Source organism: Herpailurus yagouaroundi, unplaced genomic scaffold (assembly GCF_014898765.1).
Source record: "Herpailurus yagouaroundi ecotype Mexico unplaced genomic scaffold, PumYag 182, whole genome shotgun sequence".
Classification (NCBI taxonomy): Eukaryota; Metazoa; Chordata; class Mammalia; order Carnivora; family Felidae; genus Herpailurus; species Herpailurus yagouaroundi.
In genome coordinates, this window is record NW_024412413.1 from 10,544,403 (window position 1) to 10,562,232 (window position 17,830).

Below are 17,830 nucleotides of genomic sequence, written 5' to 3' on the forward strand. Positions count from 1 at the left end.
AAAGGAAATGAGGAAGTCCCAGTGGACGAATTCATGGTGTGGCTTCTGCAGCAGCCCTCAGGCCCCTTGCTCGCTGTGACTCTGGCCAGGCATTTGGCTTCTCTGACCCATTAGGTGACCTTCCAGCTCCAATGTACCAGAGGACCTGGACCAAAGCCCAGCTCTGCCTGCAGCTAGCAAGGGCTTTTCATATCTCTGAGCTTCAGCTTCTTTGTCTGTAAAATGGGATTCGTTATCCCCTGTATCGGGGTTTGCAGGAGCCCACGTGCTGAGCAGTTGGTAGAGGCCAGCACAGGACAGCAGCCCCAGAGACGCAGGGCTTCTGGCCCCACCTTCCCTCCACCCTTCCTTGAAGCAGGCAGGTGGGAACCAGCTAAGTGTCTCTCTTTTTTTTCTCACGTTCTCACAGGACTGGGCCTCACTCCAGTCCCACCGTCTGAGTCAAAAAGGTGCTCAAGGGCAAACCACCCTCCTCCGCGTAAACAGGCTTAACTAGGTTAACACCTATCACTGGGAAGCCGTAAAGTCAGCCTGATAGGAAAGGCGCCAGTGGCTACGCGTGCAAATACTCCCACCCGCCCACTGCCTTCCGGCCCTCCATTCCAGCGCTGGCCTCGCAAGGGCCTTCGAACCCCCAGCCGGGTCCGAAGACTCGCAGGCGGGGGGGGGGGGGGGTTACCTCCGGAGACACCGTCCACGTGGATGCGCGGCCCCTGACGGGAAGTAATGACCCGCTCGCTCTTCCAGGTGCCAGCCCCGCGGATCGCTTCCAGCTCCTCCTCCAGGACGCCGCGCAGCTGGGTCAGCGCCGACTGCGCGCGGCGGCCGCGGGGGGCTGCGGAGAGACCAGAGTGGAGGAGGCGACAGGCCCACATCGCGCCTGCTTCACCCCAGCACGCCAGCCCGTCCAAGAGCGGCGCGCAGCGCTGGCGCCGCCTGGTCACGTGCCCGGGGGCTGGGCCACACCAACCAATCGGAGCAAGAAGGCTGTTAAAGGGGCGGGGAGACGGGCCCAGGGATGGGTGGGGGCGGGGCCTGGCGGGATCCGCAGAGGATGAAAGTGGATTGATGTGTAAGTTGAGACTGGAGCGCTCCTTGTGGGGGAAGGGGAGGCGCCTCCGCGGAGGGTGGCGCGTCAGGGCCCAGCCCACCAGACCCCCCCCCAATCCCAAGTCCCATTCCCTGCCTACACACCCACCGTTTGGAAGGAAAAGGGGGTGCACTCTGGGCCCCAAAGGCAAGAGCCTAGAAGCAGGCTGAGGCATGCTTTGTACTCTGCAGCCCAGTCCCCCGGTCCCTGTCGACCTCTTGGAACCCTCTCCCATTCTCAGGTGCAAACGTCTCCGGATTTCACCCCTGCTCGCCCGCCCCATTGCTCCTCATTCGCCTCCAGCCTTAAAAAGGAGGAAAAACGCACCAACGAGGTGTTTTCATTTTTCGATTTTATTTTAAAGTTTTAAAATTACAAAGACAGCAAATTCTTCCCGGCACAAATAACACTTGCTTAAAAAGGGGGGGGGGGGGGAGGGCGTTTGACCAGGCGCAAGGACGCGTTTTCCTATTTTATTAAAAATAAAAGAAGACTGTACAGGTTTTTTTCTCCCAGCTCCCGGGTGTGAAACGTTAAGTACTAGCCCTAGATATGTATATATACATATACACACATACACACAGACCTAGCTCTGTGAAGCTACTTAGCAATTCAAAATTGACTGCAGTATGTCTTACTGTCCACTCCCCGCCCACTCCCCCCCTCCCCCATCTACAACTACTTATAAAAGACTCCAAAGTAAAGAGGTCGGGAGGTTTTTAAGTGGCGGGTGGCAGGGTTGGAGCCCCACCAGGCCACCAAGCAAAACCACCTCTTGTACAGGAGGAACCAAAAACCAGGGGGAAAGAAAAAAAAAAAAAGTCCTATGATACAATCCAATTGTGTGGAAAAACCCAAGTTTGAACAGGGCACACTGAGGCACTTGGCTGACTGAGTCCCCACCCTTCCCCTAAAGTTTCCACTCCATTTTAACAGGAGACTTTCTGAAGCCACAAAGGACCCCCAATGACTAGTTTCCAGCTGACTGAGAGAAGCCACAGCTTCTCAGACCAGCTGTCACATGGACCCCCCCCCCTTCCCTAGGACAATAGGAAGGCCACAGGGGCAGACCAACAGTGAGAAGGAAACTGGATTTGGACCCCCCACTGCTCACTATTGGAAGATGGAAGTCAGCCCAGAGAGGGTTCTCCCCCCCTTTGCCATCCAGCTGCTGCCACCCCTCCCTTCTCCCCGCCAAGATTCAGAAACTCTTCACAGGGGTGAGCAACCTAGAGAAAGCTAGCTCACCTCAAAGATACTCCTACAAACCTTACAATTTCTGGGCTCCCCCTCATCTAGTCAGAACAAACTGCCTTGCCCATTCTCTCCCGCCCCTCTACCTTCATAGTGAACAAACCATCCAAACAAAACACACAGACCCATCCAAATCCCCAAACCCATTAAGTAGATTAATAACAAGTCAACAGAACAAAAGTACATTCTCATCATTACAGAGAGATCTGTTGTTGCTGTCTTCGCACGATTGGTTAAGGAAAAATGAATTATTTCCTAATGTCTGAGGAATCCAAATTCTGTCTCTTATACAGTCAGGATAGAAAGGGGCAAAGGATTGCAGGTGAAGATCAAGAGAAAAGAAAAGAGAAAAGTATTTACAGAAAACAGGAGACAGGCAGGAGTGTCCACAAGAAAAGCCTCATTGTCACTTCTTCTTGCCGGCCCTCTTGGCACTGGACTTGGCTTTGGGCTTCACTGGTTTGGCCTTCTTAGGCTTTGATGCTTTGACTGGCTTGGCTTTGACAGTCTTGGGTTTTTTGGCTTTTTTGGGCGTGGCAGCCGGCTTCTTCTTGGCCTTCTTGACTGGGGTGGCTTTGGGCTTCTTGCTGGGAGCTTTGGAGGCAGCCTTCTTGGGCTTGGCTGCCTTCTTTGGGGTGGCCACCTTCTTGACTTCCTTCTTCGTCTTCTTGAAGGCCACCGACCTCTTGGGCTCATCGCTTTTGGCCAGCCGGAAAGACCCCGAGGCACCCACCCCTTTGGTCTGCTTGAGGACCCCAGTGGTGACCAGGCGCTTGATGGACAACTTGATCTGCGAGTCGGCATTCTCACCCACCTTGTAGTGGCTCTTGATGTACTTCTGGATGGACTGGCGCGAGGAGCCAGCGCGGTTCTTCTCCGCCTGGATGGCAGCCACGATCATATCTGAATACTTGGGGTGGTCTGTGGACTTCTTGGAGGCCTTGGCCCGCTTGGGCTTGGCCGCAGGGGCGGACGTGGAGTTCTCGGTCATGGTGGCCTGTCTGGTCCTGCGGTTGAAGGAGGCGCCTTCAAAAGGGCCAGCCCTCGTCGGAGGCCGAGGAAAGCCTTACTCGGGAATCTGCTCTGGCGCTCCCGAGTCCCCGGCCAGTCCGGGCCCCGGCTCTCAGGGACCTGGCTCGGGTCGCGGGAAGGACTTCGCCGGGCCGGGTCTGCGTGGCCCAGCCCCGCCGGTCTGTCGGTCGGTCGGTCGGTCGGTCTCGGCGCCGGGCTCTGGCTCGGGCTCGGTCTCTGGCTCGCGCTCTGCCTCCGCCTCCGCCTCCTCTGCCTCCCCTTTCCCAGCTCCGCGTCTGGCGCTCGGGCGGCGCATCCGGGTATTTAGCGGCGGCGGGCGGACCGCGGTGAGGACAGGGCTGCTGGCTGCCTGCTCCCGGCCCGGAATGGCGCCGCGCCGCCGCCATCTGTGTTTCTTCCGCCGAGCAAATCCGACCTTTCCCCCCGGCCCGGGCCTCCCCGCTCCCCGCCGCCGCCCGGGACCGCTGCCTGGCTCCCTGGGCTCCCCCGCCGGGCATCCCGCCGGCCCGGCCGCCGCCCCCCGCGCCCGCCACGCGCCCCAAACGGCGCCGAGGACGGCTGGTGCGCCTGCACATTTCCCCTTTGCGGGGGGCTGGTCCTGCGGGGCCTTGGAGCCCAGGTGCGGGAAACCCCCCGTAGCAAAGCTCCCCCCTGGGGCTACCAGGGATCCCGCTCCCGGGCCGCGGCGGTGCCCCCCGGCGCGGCGGAGCGGCTGGAAAGCGGCCCCAACTAACACACGCTGCCCCGAGCTGGGCGACTCCCAGCCGGGCCGAGCCGGGACAGGGGGGAGGGGTCGCTCCCCCAGGGTCCGGTCACCTCTCGGGGGTCATCCCACCATCGGGCCCCCCGCACCTCTACCGCTTCTCAGTCCTTGGGGCCCCCCCCGAGCAAACTTTCCCTGGCAGAGTTGGAAGGGCACTTTCAAACTTTGTCCCTTCCCCCTCCTCTGCCTGCTCTCCCCCAGCGCGACCCCTGACCTCTGCGTGGAGGTTCCCTCCTGAGGCCGAACCCCCGGTGCTGCCCGGGACCCCTGAGGGAATGAGGAGAGGTCTCCCGAGTCTTCTGCTGTCCTCAAAGACCCCCACATCGCCCGTATATCCCAATCGGGGATTCATTTATATGCCTCTCTCAGCCTGGGAGCTCAGAGGCAGAACCTTGCTGTCCCTACCCCTGAGGCACATCCGGGGGTCCAGTCCCCCTCCCAGGGCCCCTTGAAGGCAGTGGGGGGTGGGGTGGGGGTGGGGGTCTGCAATGGAGGAGCTGTCCCAAAGACTCCAGCAAGAGACTGTCCCCGGGGCCCCTGGGGTGAAGAGAGGCGCTGAGTGCTTTGGGAACTTGCGAGAATGGGGACTCTGGGGGAGAGGGGGAGGAAGGGGTCATGTTCCTGGGGTCCCGAAGAATCCTCAGAAAGTGTGCAGTTGTTCGGGGAGCGGTGGCCGGGGCCACCGCCATTTTGCCGGGAGGATGCGAGGTCTTTGTTAAAATGTATACATCTTTTCCGTGCTGCTTGGCAGGTATAGATGAAGCGAACGGGGGCGTCACCGTCTGAAGGGAGTCTTGAGGGGCTCTGAGGGGCTTTAGGGGCCCAGAGGCCAGCAGAAGGGACGCCAGAGTTCCTGGGACCCCTTGTCTATGACACACATCCTAATCACGTGCAGGGCCCGCTTGGCAGGGGCCCTGGGTTGAGATTCTGGGATGCTCTCTCCCTGAGCCCCCACCCACAACAAACCCGCTTTGATTCCCTAAGCAAAGAGGCCCGGCACTCTTCACGTAAACAATGCCCTGGGAGTGGGGGGTTTATAGCTGGTCAAAATGATGAACGTGCCTCTGGTATGGTCGGGAGCTGTTTGCAGGCACTGGCTGTTGGGGAGGGGAGAGGGGGATGATTGGAGTATTTAGATGGGGGATGGGGGGGGCTCGTAGCTGCTCTTGGGGGGAAGGGCTCTTACTGGACCTGGGGAGTCTCTGAGGCCAGGGAAATTAATAGGTTTCCCCCACATACACCAAGGGATGGATTAATCCAAATGATTGGGAGGCGGGAGAGGGAGGCCTGAGACTCGGTATCAGATGCCTTCTCCCGGGCTTATCTTGGTGGCACAGGCAGGGGAAGGAAGCCACCAAGGGCCAGGTTAGTTCAAAAGGTCAAGGTTCTTATTTGGATGATGTCAATTACCGCCGAAGTTTCCTGATTTGAAAACACAACATTCTGATGGGTTCGTTTTGGTTATTTACAAAGACAATTCTCCTGGTTCCCACTATGATCTGGGCGGGGAAATAGGCAAATCAAATAGCCAAGCCCGGGTACGAGATGTTGCACGCCCCCCCCCCCCGCCCCCACCCCCTCGCCACGTCCCTCGGCGTCTTAGAATAAGGACTAGCTGAATCCTTTGGGACGATGATGAAATAATTTTATTTGCACAGCGCCTTACAGTTTGCAAAGAAGTGCTTGCTCTTGATCCTTTGAGCCTCCAGCCTGGGGAGGCGGCCAACGGGATCACCCCCCCCCCCCCCCCCCCGCTACTCCCATTTTACCGTGGAGACCGCCGGATTCGGAAGGGTGGATATGGGGGTGCACTGTGAGGCTCAGCTCCCGGGGCCCCCAGGCCTTCCCTTCATTTTGTGGCTCTCACATCCCACATCCCCTGCCCATCCCAGAGACCTGTAAATTCTCTCCCGGAACCGAAGCCACAAATGGAGAGAAGGGTCACCTCGGAGTCGCCCGGGCTTCCCGCCGGCCGGCGGATAGCCCACGTTCCCGCCCCAGGGCTGCGAGGTTCACCGCCCCCCTCCTCCTCCCCACACCCGCCCCCCGCCCCAGTTAGAACTGGAGGGGAAGCGAGGGAGCCGGGAGTTGGGCGCAGAGTCCGAGGCAGAGGGGGACAAGATGAGGAAACGCCGCCTCCAGATTGGCTTGGCCTCACCTCGCCCGGCTGGTACTGCAGGGTCTGGGGGCTTCTTGACTCCGGCGGGGCACCCCCCCACCCCCCCGCAGGCCGCTCTCGGGTCCCTACCAAGCGCAGAGCAGAGCGGTTTTCTGGCCGGCGGAACTCCCCCCGCCCCCTTTAACGCGAGCCCTTTAAAAAACCGGGAGCCACAGAGCTGCGGGCAACTCCTCCTGGGAAATGTAGTCCCCCCGGCGGCGCCCGCCAAGCCCCACTCTGTCAACCCCCCCCCCCCCTTTCCCCTCGCCCGGGGACCCTCTAGAGCATCGGAATCGCCGGTCAGCCACGGCGTGGGGAGGGGTCAGACATCATCTGCCCAGACCTCCTCGCTGTCTTTCCACCTGCCATTGTTCCCACCTGTAAAAAGGTGAAAGGCCGCGGATGATCTGTCCTACCTACCTCTGGGGCTCTTGCCAGGGGGAAAGAACGAGAAATCCTGTATGGAAAAGTGTAGATTGCATTAGAACGCCAGGGGTCAAGTTTTCCTAGTGTTCATGTGTTTGCACGTGCCAGCCTTTATTAAGCCCTAGGTACAGCTATACCGTCTCCGTTCTCCAGAGAGGTGGTCTAGAATGGCTGAATGGCTTGTCCAAGGTGGGTCAGCCTGAAGGAGGGTGGCAGGGTGACATTCCCAAGCCAGTGACTCCCACTGCGCCACCTGCGATCTCATTCTGGGCTTTGAAGCCCAGATAAGTGCCAGGCGCTGGGGTAGGCAGGGGGATACAGCTGTGAACGAGAGATAAGAGATTCCTGCCCTTGTGGAGCTGACATTCTAGTTGAAAAGATAGATAAGCAACAGACCAAATAAAGAAGTCAATTATACAGTGTGTTGGAAGGCCATAATTGCAAAGACAAAACGGGAGAAGGGTAAGGGGGAGGTGATGGGCAGTGCTGAGAGGCGGTGGGTTACAGTTTTCAACAGGGTGGTCAGAGGAAGCCTCATTAAGAAGCCGACGCGTGGGGCGCCTGGGTGGCTCGGTCAGTTAAGCGTCCGACTCCGGCTCAGGTCGTGATCTCACGGTCCGTGAGTTCGAGCCCCGCGTGGGGCTCTGCGCTGACAGCCCGGAGCCTGCTTCGGATTCTCTCTCTCTCTCTCTCTCTCTCTCTCTCTCTGCCCCTTCCCCACTCATGCTGTCTCTCTCAAAAATAACCAAACATTTAAAAAATTTTAAAAAAAGAAAAAGAAGCCGCCACGTGAGCAAAGATTCAAAGGAGGTGACGGAAGGAGCCGTTCTTTTTCTTGGAGGAAGAATCTTCTAAGCAAAGGAGACAGCCAGTGCAAGGGCCCTGGGGTAGGAGTGTACGGGGTGGCTGAATTGAGGAGGACAACAGGAGGAGATGAATTTTAAAAAGCTAAGAGCTGCCGGAGTGAAGGAGGCACAGGCCAGATGGGGTTTTACGGAACTTTGGCTCTTCCTTGAATGAGATGGGAGCCATTGGAGAGTTTTGAGCAGAGGAGGGACATTCTGGGATCCACAGCCAAAAATCAACCCCGGTTAACTCTGGTCGCTGTGCGGGGAAGAGGCTGCGGAGGGCAAAGACAGAAACGGGGCTAGGGGGTTGTTGAGATAGCCCAGGTGAGAGAGAATGGTACTCTGGCCCAGGTAGCAGCAGTGGAGGGGATAGGAAGGGATCGGGTCGCAGGGGCACCCCAAGGGCGTTGGCTGGAACACTGGGAGACGGAGTTGTGGTGAACTGAGGCAGGGAAGACTGAAGGCGGAGTGGGTCTGAGGGGTCTGGCTGTGGGTTGGGTTTGAGATGTCTCCCAGGTCTGTGCGTGGAGATGCCGAGAAGGCAGGTGAGTAGGAGAATCCTGAGTCTGCGGTTCAGGGAGAGGGTCTGAGGTATATCAGATGCCCATTTGGGGGCAGGCAGCTGGCGTTTCAAGCCGTGGGCTGATCAGAGGGAGAGCACATCAGAAGAGGACAAAGGCCTGGCCCTGGGGACACTGACCTGGGGAGGTGGGAGTGAGGAGGAGACACCGGCAGCGGGGACCAAGAAGGAGCAGCCAGGGAGGTAAGAGGCAGATCTGGGGAGGAGGGGTGTCCTGGAGGCCAGTGAGGAAGGAGAGCGTGTCAAGGTGGGGCGGGGGAGAGGCCAACCTCTCAGGTGCCACCAGCCAGGGCAGCAAAAGCCGTCATCTGCCCTCATGGAACCGGAGACCCTCGTGGAACCCTCGTCTGGAGAATGAAGACGTTTGACCGGAGAGTCTCGAAGAGCCTTTCCAGCTCTCTGGGACTCAGGCAGGGCTTGGTGGGGGGGGGGTGGGGGTGAGGGGGGGGTAGTGGGGGGTGTGGCCCTGCGGTCAGATGGAAGAGCAGGAGTGAAGGCTGGCCATGGGAATGTAGGTGACTTTACAGGCGGAAGGGAGTTGACTGAGTGACTCAGGCAGCGATTGGAAAGGGGTGGGACCCAGGCCTCGCAGCTGGGCAGAAGGGGCATGGGATGTTTTTGTGCAAGGGGAGTGTGTGTGTGACGTGATCAGGTTGGCATTTATTTTTTTATTTTTTTAAGTGAGCTCTAGACCCCACGTGGGGCTTGAACCCATAACCCCAAGATCAAGAGTCGCATGCTCTGCCGGCTGAGCCAGCCAGGCGCCCCCAGGGTTGGCGTTTTAGAAGGAGCTCCGGCTGCGGTGTGATGGTGGCCTGGAGGGCAAGTCTCCTATCAGACCAGCGTGAGGGCAGTGACACCACTTTGTGGGGGTGGAGGGGAAGGGCTGGATTTCAGTGACATTTAAGAGATCACACCAACAAGTCTCAGAGGGGGACCAGGGGGAGAAAGCTGAGGGTGTCCACACGGAGGCCAAGATATGGGCTGTGCTGGGGAGGGGACAGGACTACTCTGGCCACATGGGGCCTGCAGAGCCTGGAGGGCTCCGGGTGGAGGTGTCTAGAGACACCTGGACAAAGAGTCAGGGGCTCTGGAGAGAGACGGGGAATTGGAAGGGTTTGCAGCAAAGTGCCGCCCTTCTCAAGGGAGAGGTGAAGAGAAAAGGGGAAGGGGCCACGGAGGTGAGATCCCAGCATGTCAGGATCCGGTGGAGGAAGACGAGCCAGCCAAAAATGGTGGGGGTGGGGGTGGGGGCGAGCGCCAGGGCGGAACGATGCCCCCACTCCTCTGGGATCTCAGCCAGAGTCAAGGCGCAGCCCCTGGAGCGCCTCCTCCAGGAGGCTCGCCTGACTTCCCAGTCTCCAGAGCTGCATGTCTCAGCTCAGTGATTCTCAAGTGGGGGCAATTTTGCGTTCCCCAAGGACATTTGGCAATGCTGGGACACATTAAAGAAATATTTTTTTAAAGTTTATTTATTTGGAGAGAGAGAGAGACAAAGAGAGACGCCCGCCCCCCCCACCGCCCCCCCGCCCAGAAGATCCAAAGCAGGCTCTGCGCTGCCAGCAGAGAGCCTGATGCGGGGCGCGAACTCATGAACTAGGAGATCACGACCTGAGCCGAGGTCGGAGCTTAACTGACGGAGTCACCCAGGTGCCCGGGGCCGGGACACATTTGTGATTGCCACAGGTGTGGGGAGGCCACTGGCATCTCGTGGCTAGAAGCCAGGGATGCGGCTGGAACGCCGGGGGGGGGGGGGGGGGGAGGGGGAGGGGGACAGCACAGCCACCCCCACCCCCAGCAAAGAATGATCTGGCCCCACGTGTCCATCGTGCCAAGGTGGAGACACCGATGCAGTCAGAGAAAATCAGCGAGGTCAGGAGTTCCCTGAGGGCGGGGGATCGTGCCTCACTTGTTCTGACGGTCCCCATGCTGAATATAGGAGTTCTCTTACCAGAGATGCTCAGAGGTTGTTAACGGACGCAGGGTGAGCTGAGACGAGCCTTGCTGCTGGGAAGGACACGCGGGTTCGTGTGTCCAAGCACCGGCCTAACTGAAAATTCATTAAGTCTTTTTTTTTTTTTTTTTAATGTGTATTTACTTTTGAGAGAGAGACAGAGCGTGAGCAGGGGAGGGGCAGAGAGAGAGGGAGACACAGAATCGGAAACAGGCTCCAGGCCCTGAGCGGTCAGCACAGAGCCCGACGCGGGGCTCGAACTCACGGACCGTGAGATCATGACCTGAGCCGAAGTCGGACGCTTAACCGACCGAGCCACCCAGGCGCCCCATCCGCTGCTTTTTAAAGAGCAAACGCAGTGGATGAGGTCCTCGGGCCAGGCTGATGGCTCAGGGGACGGGGTCCCTTTAACATCACAGGTGGCCATCCTTCCATCTCTTAGAAACTCACCAAGGTCATAGATTCTCAGCATTGTCCTTAAGTAAGCGACCCCTCACTTCATTTCATCGAATGAGCGAATGAATGCGTGTGTCCCTTCCTTTTAAACCGATTATACCTACAATGAGGTTAGAGAAAGGCCTGCAGATTTTTCTTCCCAGTGAGAAATCCTTCTTCCTTTAAGGTGATGCTCACTTCTTTCCATGTTTGTTTTGCTGTTATTATTTTGGTTTTGTTTTTGTTTTTGTTTCGAGAGAGAGAGAGAGAGAGAGAGGGTGAGGCAGGGAGAAGCGCAGAGGGAGGGAGAGAATCCCAAGTAGGATCTCGGGGTTGATCCCGCAACCCCGAGATCATGACCTGAGCTGAAATCATGGGTCGGACGCTTCACCGACTGAGCCACCCAGGCACCCTTCCATCTTAATAATTTCTAAGGGTTCCAGTTCAGTAGTGTTAAGTATGTTCATGCTCTTGTGCAGCCCATCGCCAGAACCCTGCGTCTTGCAAAATCGAAGCCCTGGCCCCGTGAGACAACTCCCTGCAGCAAAGTACCCCAAACACGGAGGTTTAAAACAACACGAAGGAGTGATGCCGTCTCTCTGGTTCAGACTCCTCCCCCTCCCTCTTCCCCCATTTAAGAACCCCTGTGATGACATTGGACCCCCTGGATAATCCGGGCTCATATCCGTCTCAAGATCAGTTGAATCCCCCATTGGCGCGCAGCATAGACATATTCACGGTTGGTGGGGATCGGGCCTTGGACGTCTTTGGGAAGCCATTGGTCTCCCCGCCCTGCCCCCACAGTTACCCACGCGCCTATGGGGTACAGAGGATGGGGGGATGGGAGCAACATCCCTCCACATCTACGTGGCACCAAGTGCGTCCCAGGTCCCTTCCAGGGCTATTCCGTGTGCTAGAGGCAGGGCGGGCGCCGTCCGGTCATCTCAACAGCGGTGTGGCTGGTAGGGAAGGAGGGGACATTTGTTGTTTTTCTTTTTCTAAATTTTTTAATGTTTATTTATTTTTGAAGGAGAGAGAGACAGAGCATGAGCGGGGGAGGGGCAGAGAGAGAGGGAGGCACAGAATCCGAAACAGGCTCCAGGCTCCGAGCTGTCTGCACGGAGCCCGACGCGGGGCTCGAACTCACAAACCACGAGATCATGACCTGAGCCGAAGTCGGACGCTTAACCGACTGAGCCACCCAGGCGCCCCAGGAAGGAGGGGGGCGTTTGTAAAGTCCCTGTTAGATTTCCGGTGCCCCCCAAAGTCAGTTGGTTTTCAGTTTAAAAGGTCTAAGCGACACCTAGCTCACGTGGGGGGGGGGGGGCGGGGCAGCTCTTATTTCCGGCAGGTTCCCAGACAAAGAGTTACCCCAGAACCTTGTTGACAGGCGGGAACCCTGCCCTCCCGGGGGTAGCGGCTAGCCCTCCTGAGTGAGGGGACCACCGTCCACTGACCCCGTCTCCTCCCCCACCCCCTTCCCTCCGGGCCTTGTTTGCTGTTCTGGAGGCTTCTTCTGCCTCGTGCAGCTCAGAGTCTGAGACCGTACAAGTTAAAACCCTTCAGGAGTCGGGGAGCCCCAGGGGGTGCCAGAACAGACCCTGCCCTTGGCCTCTTGAGGCTCAGAGTCCAGTGACAGCGCAGGGGGCAGGGGGCGTGGCATCGGTAACATCGCAAATTGGGATGGCCAGGCTCCACGCAGGAAAACAACAGGGGCCGGTGAAAGGGGGCGACGGGCGCGTGTACGCAGAACAGGTGCCGGGGAGGACTGTGCGACTGGATAGAGACGGTGCCCGCGTGGGGGGATGTGAGATGCCATCAGAGGTGAGCAGGCCGGAACACGTGGCGTTTTGGGTCACAGCAAGGGGCGTGGGTTTGGTTCCAAGCGAGAAGCCACGGCAGAGTTTTCCAGCTTAAAATTTTAAGTTGTTTTAAAAAATTAATCCAGTCGTTTTATTTTATTGCATTTTTTTATTCTGTTTTTTTCTTGACGTTTATTTATCTATTTTGAGAGACAGGGAGAGTGAGTAGGGGAGGGGCAGAGAGACGGGGAGGGAGGATCCCAAGCAGGCTTCTCGCGGTCAGCGCAGAGCCCGACTCGGGGCTCGAACCCACAAACCGTGAGATCACGAGCGGAGCTGAAACCAAGAGTCGGGCGCCCCGTTCCAGCTATTTTAAAACAAAAATTTGAATTCTAACGACCATCGCTCATGCAAGAGAGTATGCGACATATATGCAATTCTAGAGGTAATACGGGAACAAAAATCTGTGTTTCACCACTCAGGTTCACACGCCACGCGTCTCCTGTCCCTCAGGAGCCCCCTCTGTACTCCTCCTTGATCACATCTCTGTGGCCTCTATCCTGAATTATGTAAAGAATTCTCTTGTTTTCTCTTTAGAGTTTTCCCATATATGTGTGCATCCACGTACACGATATAGCTTACTTTTTTTTATTTATTTTTTTTTACTTTTTTAGTTTTACTTTTTGCCTGGCTTGGGGCCACAGACAAATGTTGTCTTCTGTGACTTGCTTCTGTGACACACAAGTATTGTCTTCTGTGACTTGCTTCTTTTCACTCGGTGTATGTTGGAAGGTCATCCACGTTGGTGCAAATAGTTTTCGCTGCTGTGGTTGGAGCACATTCTGGGTTTGTAGGGCTTGGGGTTTGTACAATCTGGGAGGTTCTTTTAGAAGTGTATAAAGTGGGGGGGGTGCGCCTGGGTGGCTCAGTCCGTTAGGCATCACCTTCAGCTCAGGTCACGATCTCGCGGCTCTTGAGTTCAAGCCCCACCTCGGGCTCTCTGCTGTCGGCACGGGGCCTGCTTCAGATCCTCTGTCCCCCTCTCTCCATGCCCTTTCCTGGCTCACGCTCTCTCTCTCAAAAATAAATGAACATTAAAAAGAAAAAAAAGCATACAAAGTTAGAGGGGCCCCTGGGTGGCCCAGCTGGTTGAGCTTTGACTCTTGGTTTTCCTCTCAGGTCACGATCTTGCGGTCAGGAGATCAAGCCCCGCCTCGGGCTCTGTGCTGTCAGCAGGGAGCCTGCTTGGGATTCTCTCCCTCTCTCTGTCCCTCGCCAGCTCATGCTCACTCTCTCTCTCTCTCAAAATAAGTAAATACACTTTTTAAAAGGCATATAAAATTATACTACAAGAGGTAAAATTAGGTAAAAACTTTATTTAGAATGAGAAGAGAGTTCACAACAGATTACAGATTTTTTGTTTTTAAAGCTGGTAAATCGCACAAGCATCACAAAATCCACAAATGTATTCTTACTAATGAACCATCTGACCCACATTGCTGGTATCCCTCTCAGGCCTTGCAAGGGACCTGGAGACACCTCACGGGACCACGTCGGGGGGTTTTGGCAAGGAAGTCTTCAGTGAGGTCCGCTGCCCAGGGCCACCGTCCCAGGGCGACTGTTTCCTCTCTTCTACTAGAGGAAAAGGCCACAGTTTGTCTCCGTTCTCCTTGTGATAGAACGACTCCTGAAGACATCCATGTCCTAGTCCCTGGAACCTGTGTACGTGTTCTGTTATGTAGCAAGGAGGAATTAAGGTTGCTGATCTTGACGTGGGAATTAGCCTGGATTATCCAGGGGGTCCAGTGTCATCACAGGGGCTCTTAAATGGGGGGAGTGGGAGGGGGAAGAGCCTGAACCAGAGTGATGGCATCATGAAAGAGGCTTGACCCATCATTGCTGGCTTTTAAGATGGAAAGAGCCCACAAGCCTCCCTCCCTCCCTTCCTTCCTTCCTTCCTTCTCCTTTCTTTCTTTTCCAGAGATGAACATCTATTAGGTGCTGGGTGTATACATAAGCTCCCATATTTAACTCTTACGCAAAAATCTATGTAATGGGTATTATTAGTGATTTGCAAAGGGAGAGGTTCAGTAGGAACCCTGGTCTGTCAGCCTCCCACACCTGTCCCATCTTCAAAATGTCCGATCCTGACAGAACACAGGGTTTCTGCGAGCCAGGGGTCCCCCGAGCTGCCCCTGTTGGAGTGTTTGGTTCCGGGAAGTCTCTAGAAGCTGGAAAAGGCAAAAACCAGATCCTCCCCTTAGGGCCTCTAGAAGGAACACACACCCGCTGACACCTTGACTTGAAGCCCAGTGAGACCCATTCTGGACTTATTAAACATTAAACAACATTTTTTTCCAACGTTTATTTATTTTTGAGAGACCGAGAGAGACAAAGCATGAGCTGGGGAGGGGCAGAAAGAGAGAGAAGAAGACACAGAATCTGAGGGAGGCTCCAGGTTCCACACTGTCAGCACAGAGCCCCACTCGGTGCTCGATCTCACGAACCGTGAGATCATGACCTGAGTCGAAATCAGGACTCGGATGCTTAACCGACTGAGCCACCCAGGCGCCCCTGGACTTCCGACCTCCAGAACTGTGGGGCAATGAGTTGTGTTGTTTTAAGCCACCAAGCTGGGGACACTTGTTACGGCAGCCCCAGGAGACTAATACACCACCGTATTGGTTGGGTATTTGGGTTGTTTCCAGTTTCTGGTTTCTTGCTTTCCAGACCGGGTTGTTGTGACTCTTCTCCAGCAGGTGTCCTGGTGCAAACAGGAAGGAGTTGGCAAAAAGCGTAGCTGCAGCTTTGCCAGGTGGTTCCAACTGCTTCTCACAGGCTGCAGTATGGGTGACGGGTGAGGCAAGGGCAGAACGGAGGGGGGTGGGCCATCTCAGCTGTGCGGGTACTGAACTAAAGAGGTGGCCCTGGAAGTGGAAAGAAGGAGCAGACATGAGAAATAGTTAAGAGAACAAGTCCACAGGGCTTGCTAAAGGGTTTATTGTTGGGGGTGAGGGAGGAACCAGAAAGACTCCCAGGTTCCTGGAGCGGAAGCAAGGATGGGGTGGGTCCCAAGACGGTCGTGGCCGGGGATTCTGACACCAGGATCCTTGCTTGGCCGGCCTTCCCCTTTCCTGCCCTAACAGACAGCTCTTCCGGTCCCTCCTCATGCGGTGGAAGCTGACCTCTCGCCCACTGCTCCCGTGGTGGGAAGACATTTGCAATCCCGTGTGGACTGAGATCAAATGATGGAGAGAAAGACAAACGATCCTGAGACGCAGGAATAAAAATGCAGGGGACAGCTTCACAGTCAAACTTGAACGAACTTCCTAAGATTTAATACAACGGGAGGCATCACCAAGGAAAAGACTAAGGCTTTTGACTTTACGGAGATGGCTTAATCTACTTCATGGACGCTACCCTTTGGAGGGCTCTGCGTCTCTTACACAGGTGAGGAGGCTGCATGAGGAGACGTGGGAAATGTCTCTGGAAGGCTGCTTGAGAAAAGCAAGCTAAGAAAAATGTGTGTGGGCGATCTCATTTTTACAAAATAGGGAAATTAGAGAGATCCTACATGTGTTGGGTATAAAATAATAGTTCACACTTATTGAGCAGTTACTACGTGCCGGGGGCTGCGCTAAGTGCTCTGTCCATAGTCCTGATGTATTACCTTTTTTATTATTGTCCTTTAACAGATGGGGAAGGAACTTGCCTAAAGGGGTCTGGCCCCATGCTCTTAACTAACCGTCAAAGCTGACCCTCCTTTAATCTGGGAATGAAGCGGGCACACTTGTAGCTGGCCTGGGAGCCCCGGGAGGAGCGAGCTCGGGTGCCCAGGTTCTCCCTTGTGCCGGTCAGTGGGTCAGATTAGCTGCCGTCTGAATTGGGAAAGTCCTGACTGAGGTCAGCTGGCAAAGAGGACACCTATGCCCCCAGAGAGGGAATTCACTCTGTGGGAAAAGGGGTGTGGCCAGGTGACCCAAGCCCAAGGCATTTCACAATGCCTCACAGTGGGTGGGGGTGGGGGGCAGACTCCATGTGCCTCTGGAGCTGGAAGCCATGCTGGACCCACCCAATTCTGGAGTCATTCCCACTTCAGGGAGCGAGGACTAAGCTCCTGGTATAAACGAGAGGGCTGTAACCTCGGGGCTCAGGGGCAGGCAGGACGGGGCATTGTGGAAGTGAGACCGGCCTCCTCTGGACTGCGTGATCCCCTGGGATTATCAGACTGTTCTGGAAGAAACCTCAAGAGGGAGACACTGGGCTTCTTACCAGTAAATGCGTGCCGGTGCCTGAGAGATCGGTTAAAGAGACAACCGCACAGCACTGTGGCCAGGGTCCGAGCTGGGCAGGAGGGCCATGGATGTGTGTGCGCTTACCCCCCACGGTATTCCTGCCCGTTTTCTCTGACAAGCCGACCTGCGTCATGATGGGCTCTGAGTTTTTACTTTGTACAGCTCTCTTCTTCTAAGTTTTTATTGAAAATTGTTCTATATTGTTTTCAATTTGGTGAACAACACGCATGCATTTTGCAATGAAAACAGAGCCTTCAGGGATGGGCTAAATGGGCAAGGGGCATTACGGAAGACGCTTGTTGGGGTGAGCACTGGGTGCCATACATAGGGGATGAATCACTGGAATCTGCTCCTGAAATCATTGTTGCACAATATGCCAACTAACTTGGATGCCAATTAAAAAATAAATAAAGTGAGGGGCGCCTGGGTGGCTCAGTGGGTTCAGCGTCCGACTTCGGCTCAGGTCACGATCTCGCGGTCTGTGAGTTCAAGCCCCGCGTCGGGCTCCGTGCTGACAGCTCGGAACCTGGAGCCCGCTTCGGATTCTGTGTCTCCCTCTCTCTCTGCCCCTCCCCTGCTCACGCTCAGTCTCTCAAGGATAAAGATTACATAAATAAATAAATAAAAATGTTTAAAAAAGGCATAACCGGGGTTAATAGCGGCCTGTGACGACAGCACAAATTTACAAACCGCCCAAAATATTTTTGGTGTCCTATGATTATTTTCTAAAATAAATATTACTACTTTTTATTTATTTTATTTTATTTTTTTAAACACGTATTTGTTTTCGAAAGACAGAGAGAGACAGAGCACGGGCAGGGGAGGGGCAGAGAGAGAGGGAGACACGGAATCCAAAGCAGGCTCCGTCCAGGTTCCGAGCCATCAGCACAGAACCCGATGCGGGGCCTGAACTCACGAGCTGTGAGATCAGGACCTGAGCCCAGGTCGGACGCTTAACCGGCTGAGCCCCCTGGGCGCCCCAATAATGCTATTTTTTAAATGTGAGACTTTGACAAAAAAAAAAAAAAAAAAGAGAGAGAGACTTCATAATGTCCCAAAACATACACATGATGAAAAGGCAAAACATAATACGGAAAAGAAACCCTCCAGAGTGAATATGATGAACGGTAAATATCTGTAGCGTAGGGAATAGTGGTCACAAATCCTTAAGAGAAAAATGGTACCCGCCCCCC

The 17,830-nt window shown here is 55.7% G+C and overlaps 2 protein-coding genes across 3 annotated transcripts in view; both read right to left on the minus strand.

Moving 5' to 3' along the window:
• The window catches only part of GCAT (glycine C-acetyltransferase), a 6,112-nt gene extending 5,188 nt beyond the window's left edge, over window positions 1-924 (minus strand). The window contains exon 1 of one of the 2 annotated variants that reach the window (XR_005795253.1): window positions 680-924. Coding sequence is in view for 1 of the 2 variants with exons in the window: in XM_040490881.1 (XP_040346815.1) it covers window positions 680-875 (196 nt within the window). In the remaining variant the exon portion in view is untranslated. The remainder of the gene's footprint in view (window positions 1-679) is intronic. The other variant, XM_040490881.1, reaches the window with a different exon arrangement.
• Window positions 925-1,424: 500 nt separating this feature from the next.
• Window positions 1,425-3,650, minus strand: H1-0 (H1.0 linker histone). The gene has a single exon (XM_040490882.1). The coding sequence runs from the start codon at window positions 3,333-3,335 to the stop codon at window positions 2,751-2,753; it is 585 nt and encodes a 194-aa protein (XP_040346816.1). The 5' UTR covers window positions 3,336-3,650; the 3' UTR covers window positions 1,425-2,750.
• Between the last annotated feature and the right edge of the window lie 14,180 nt (window positions 3,651-17,830).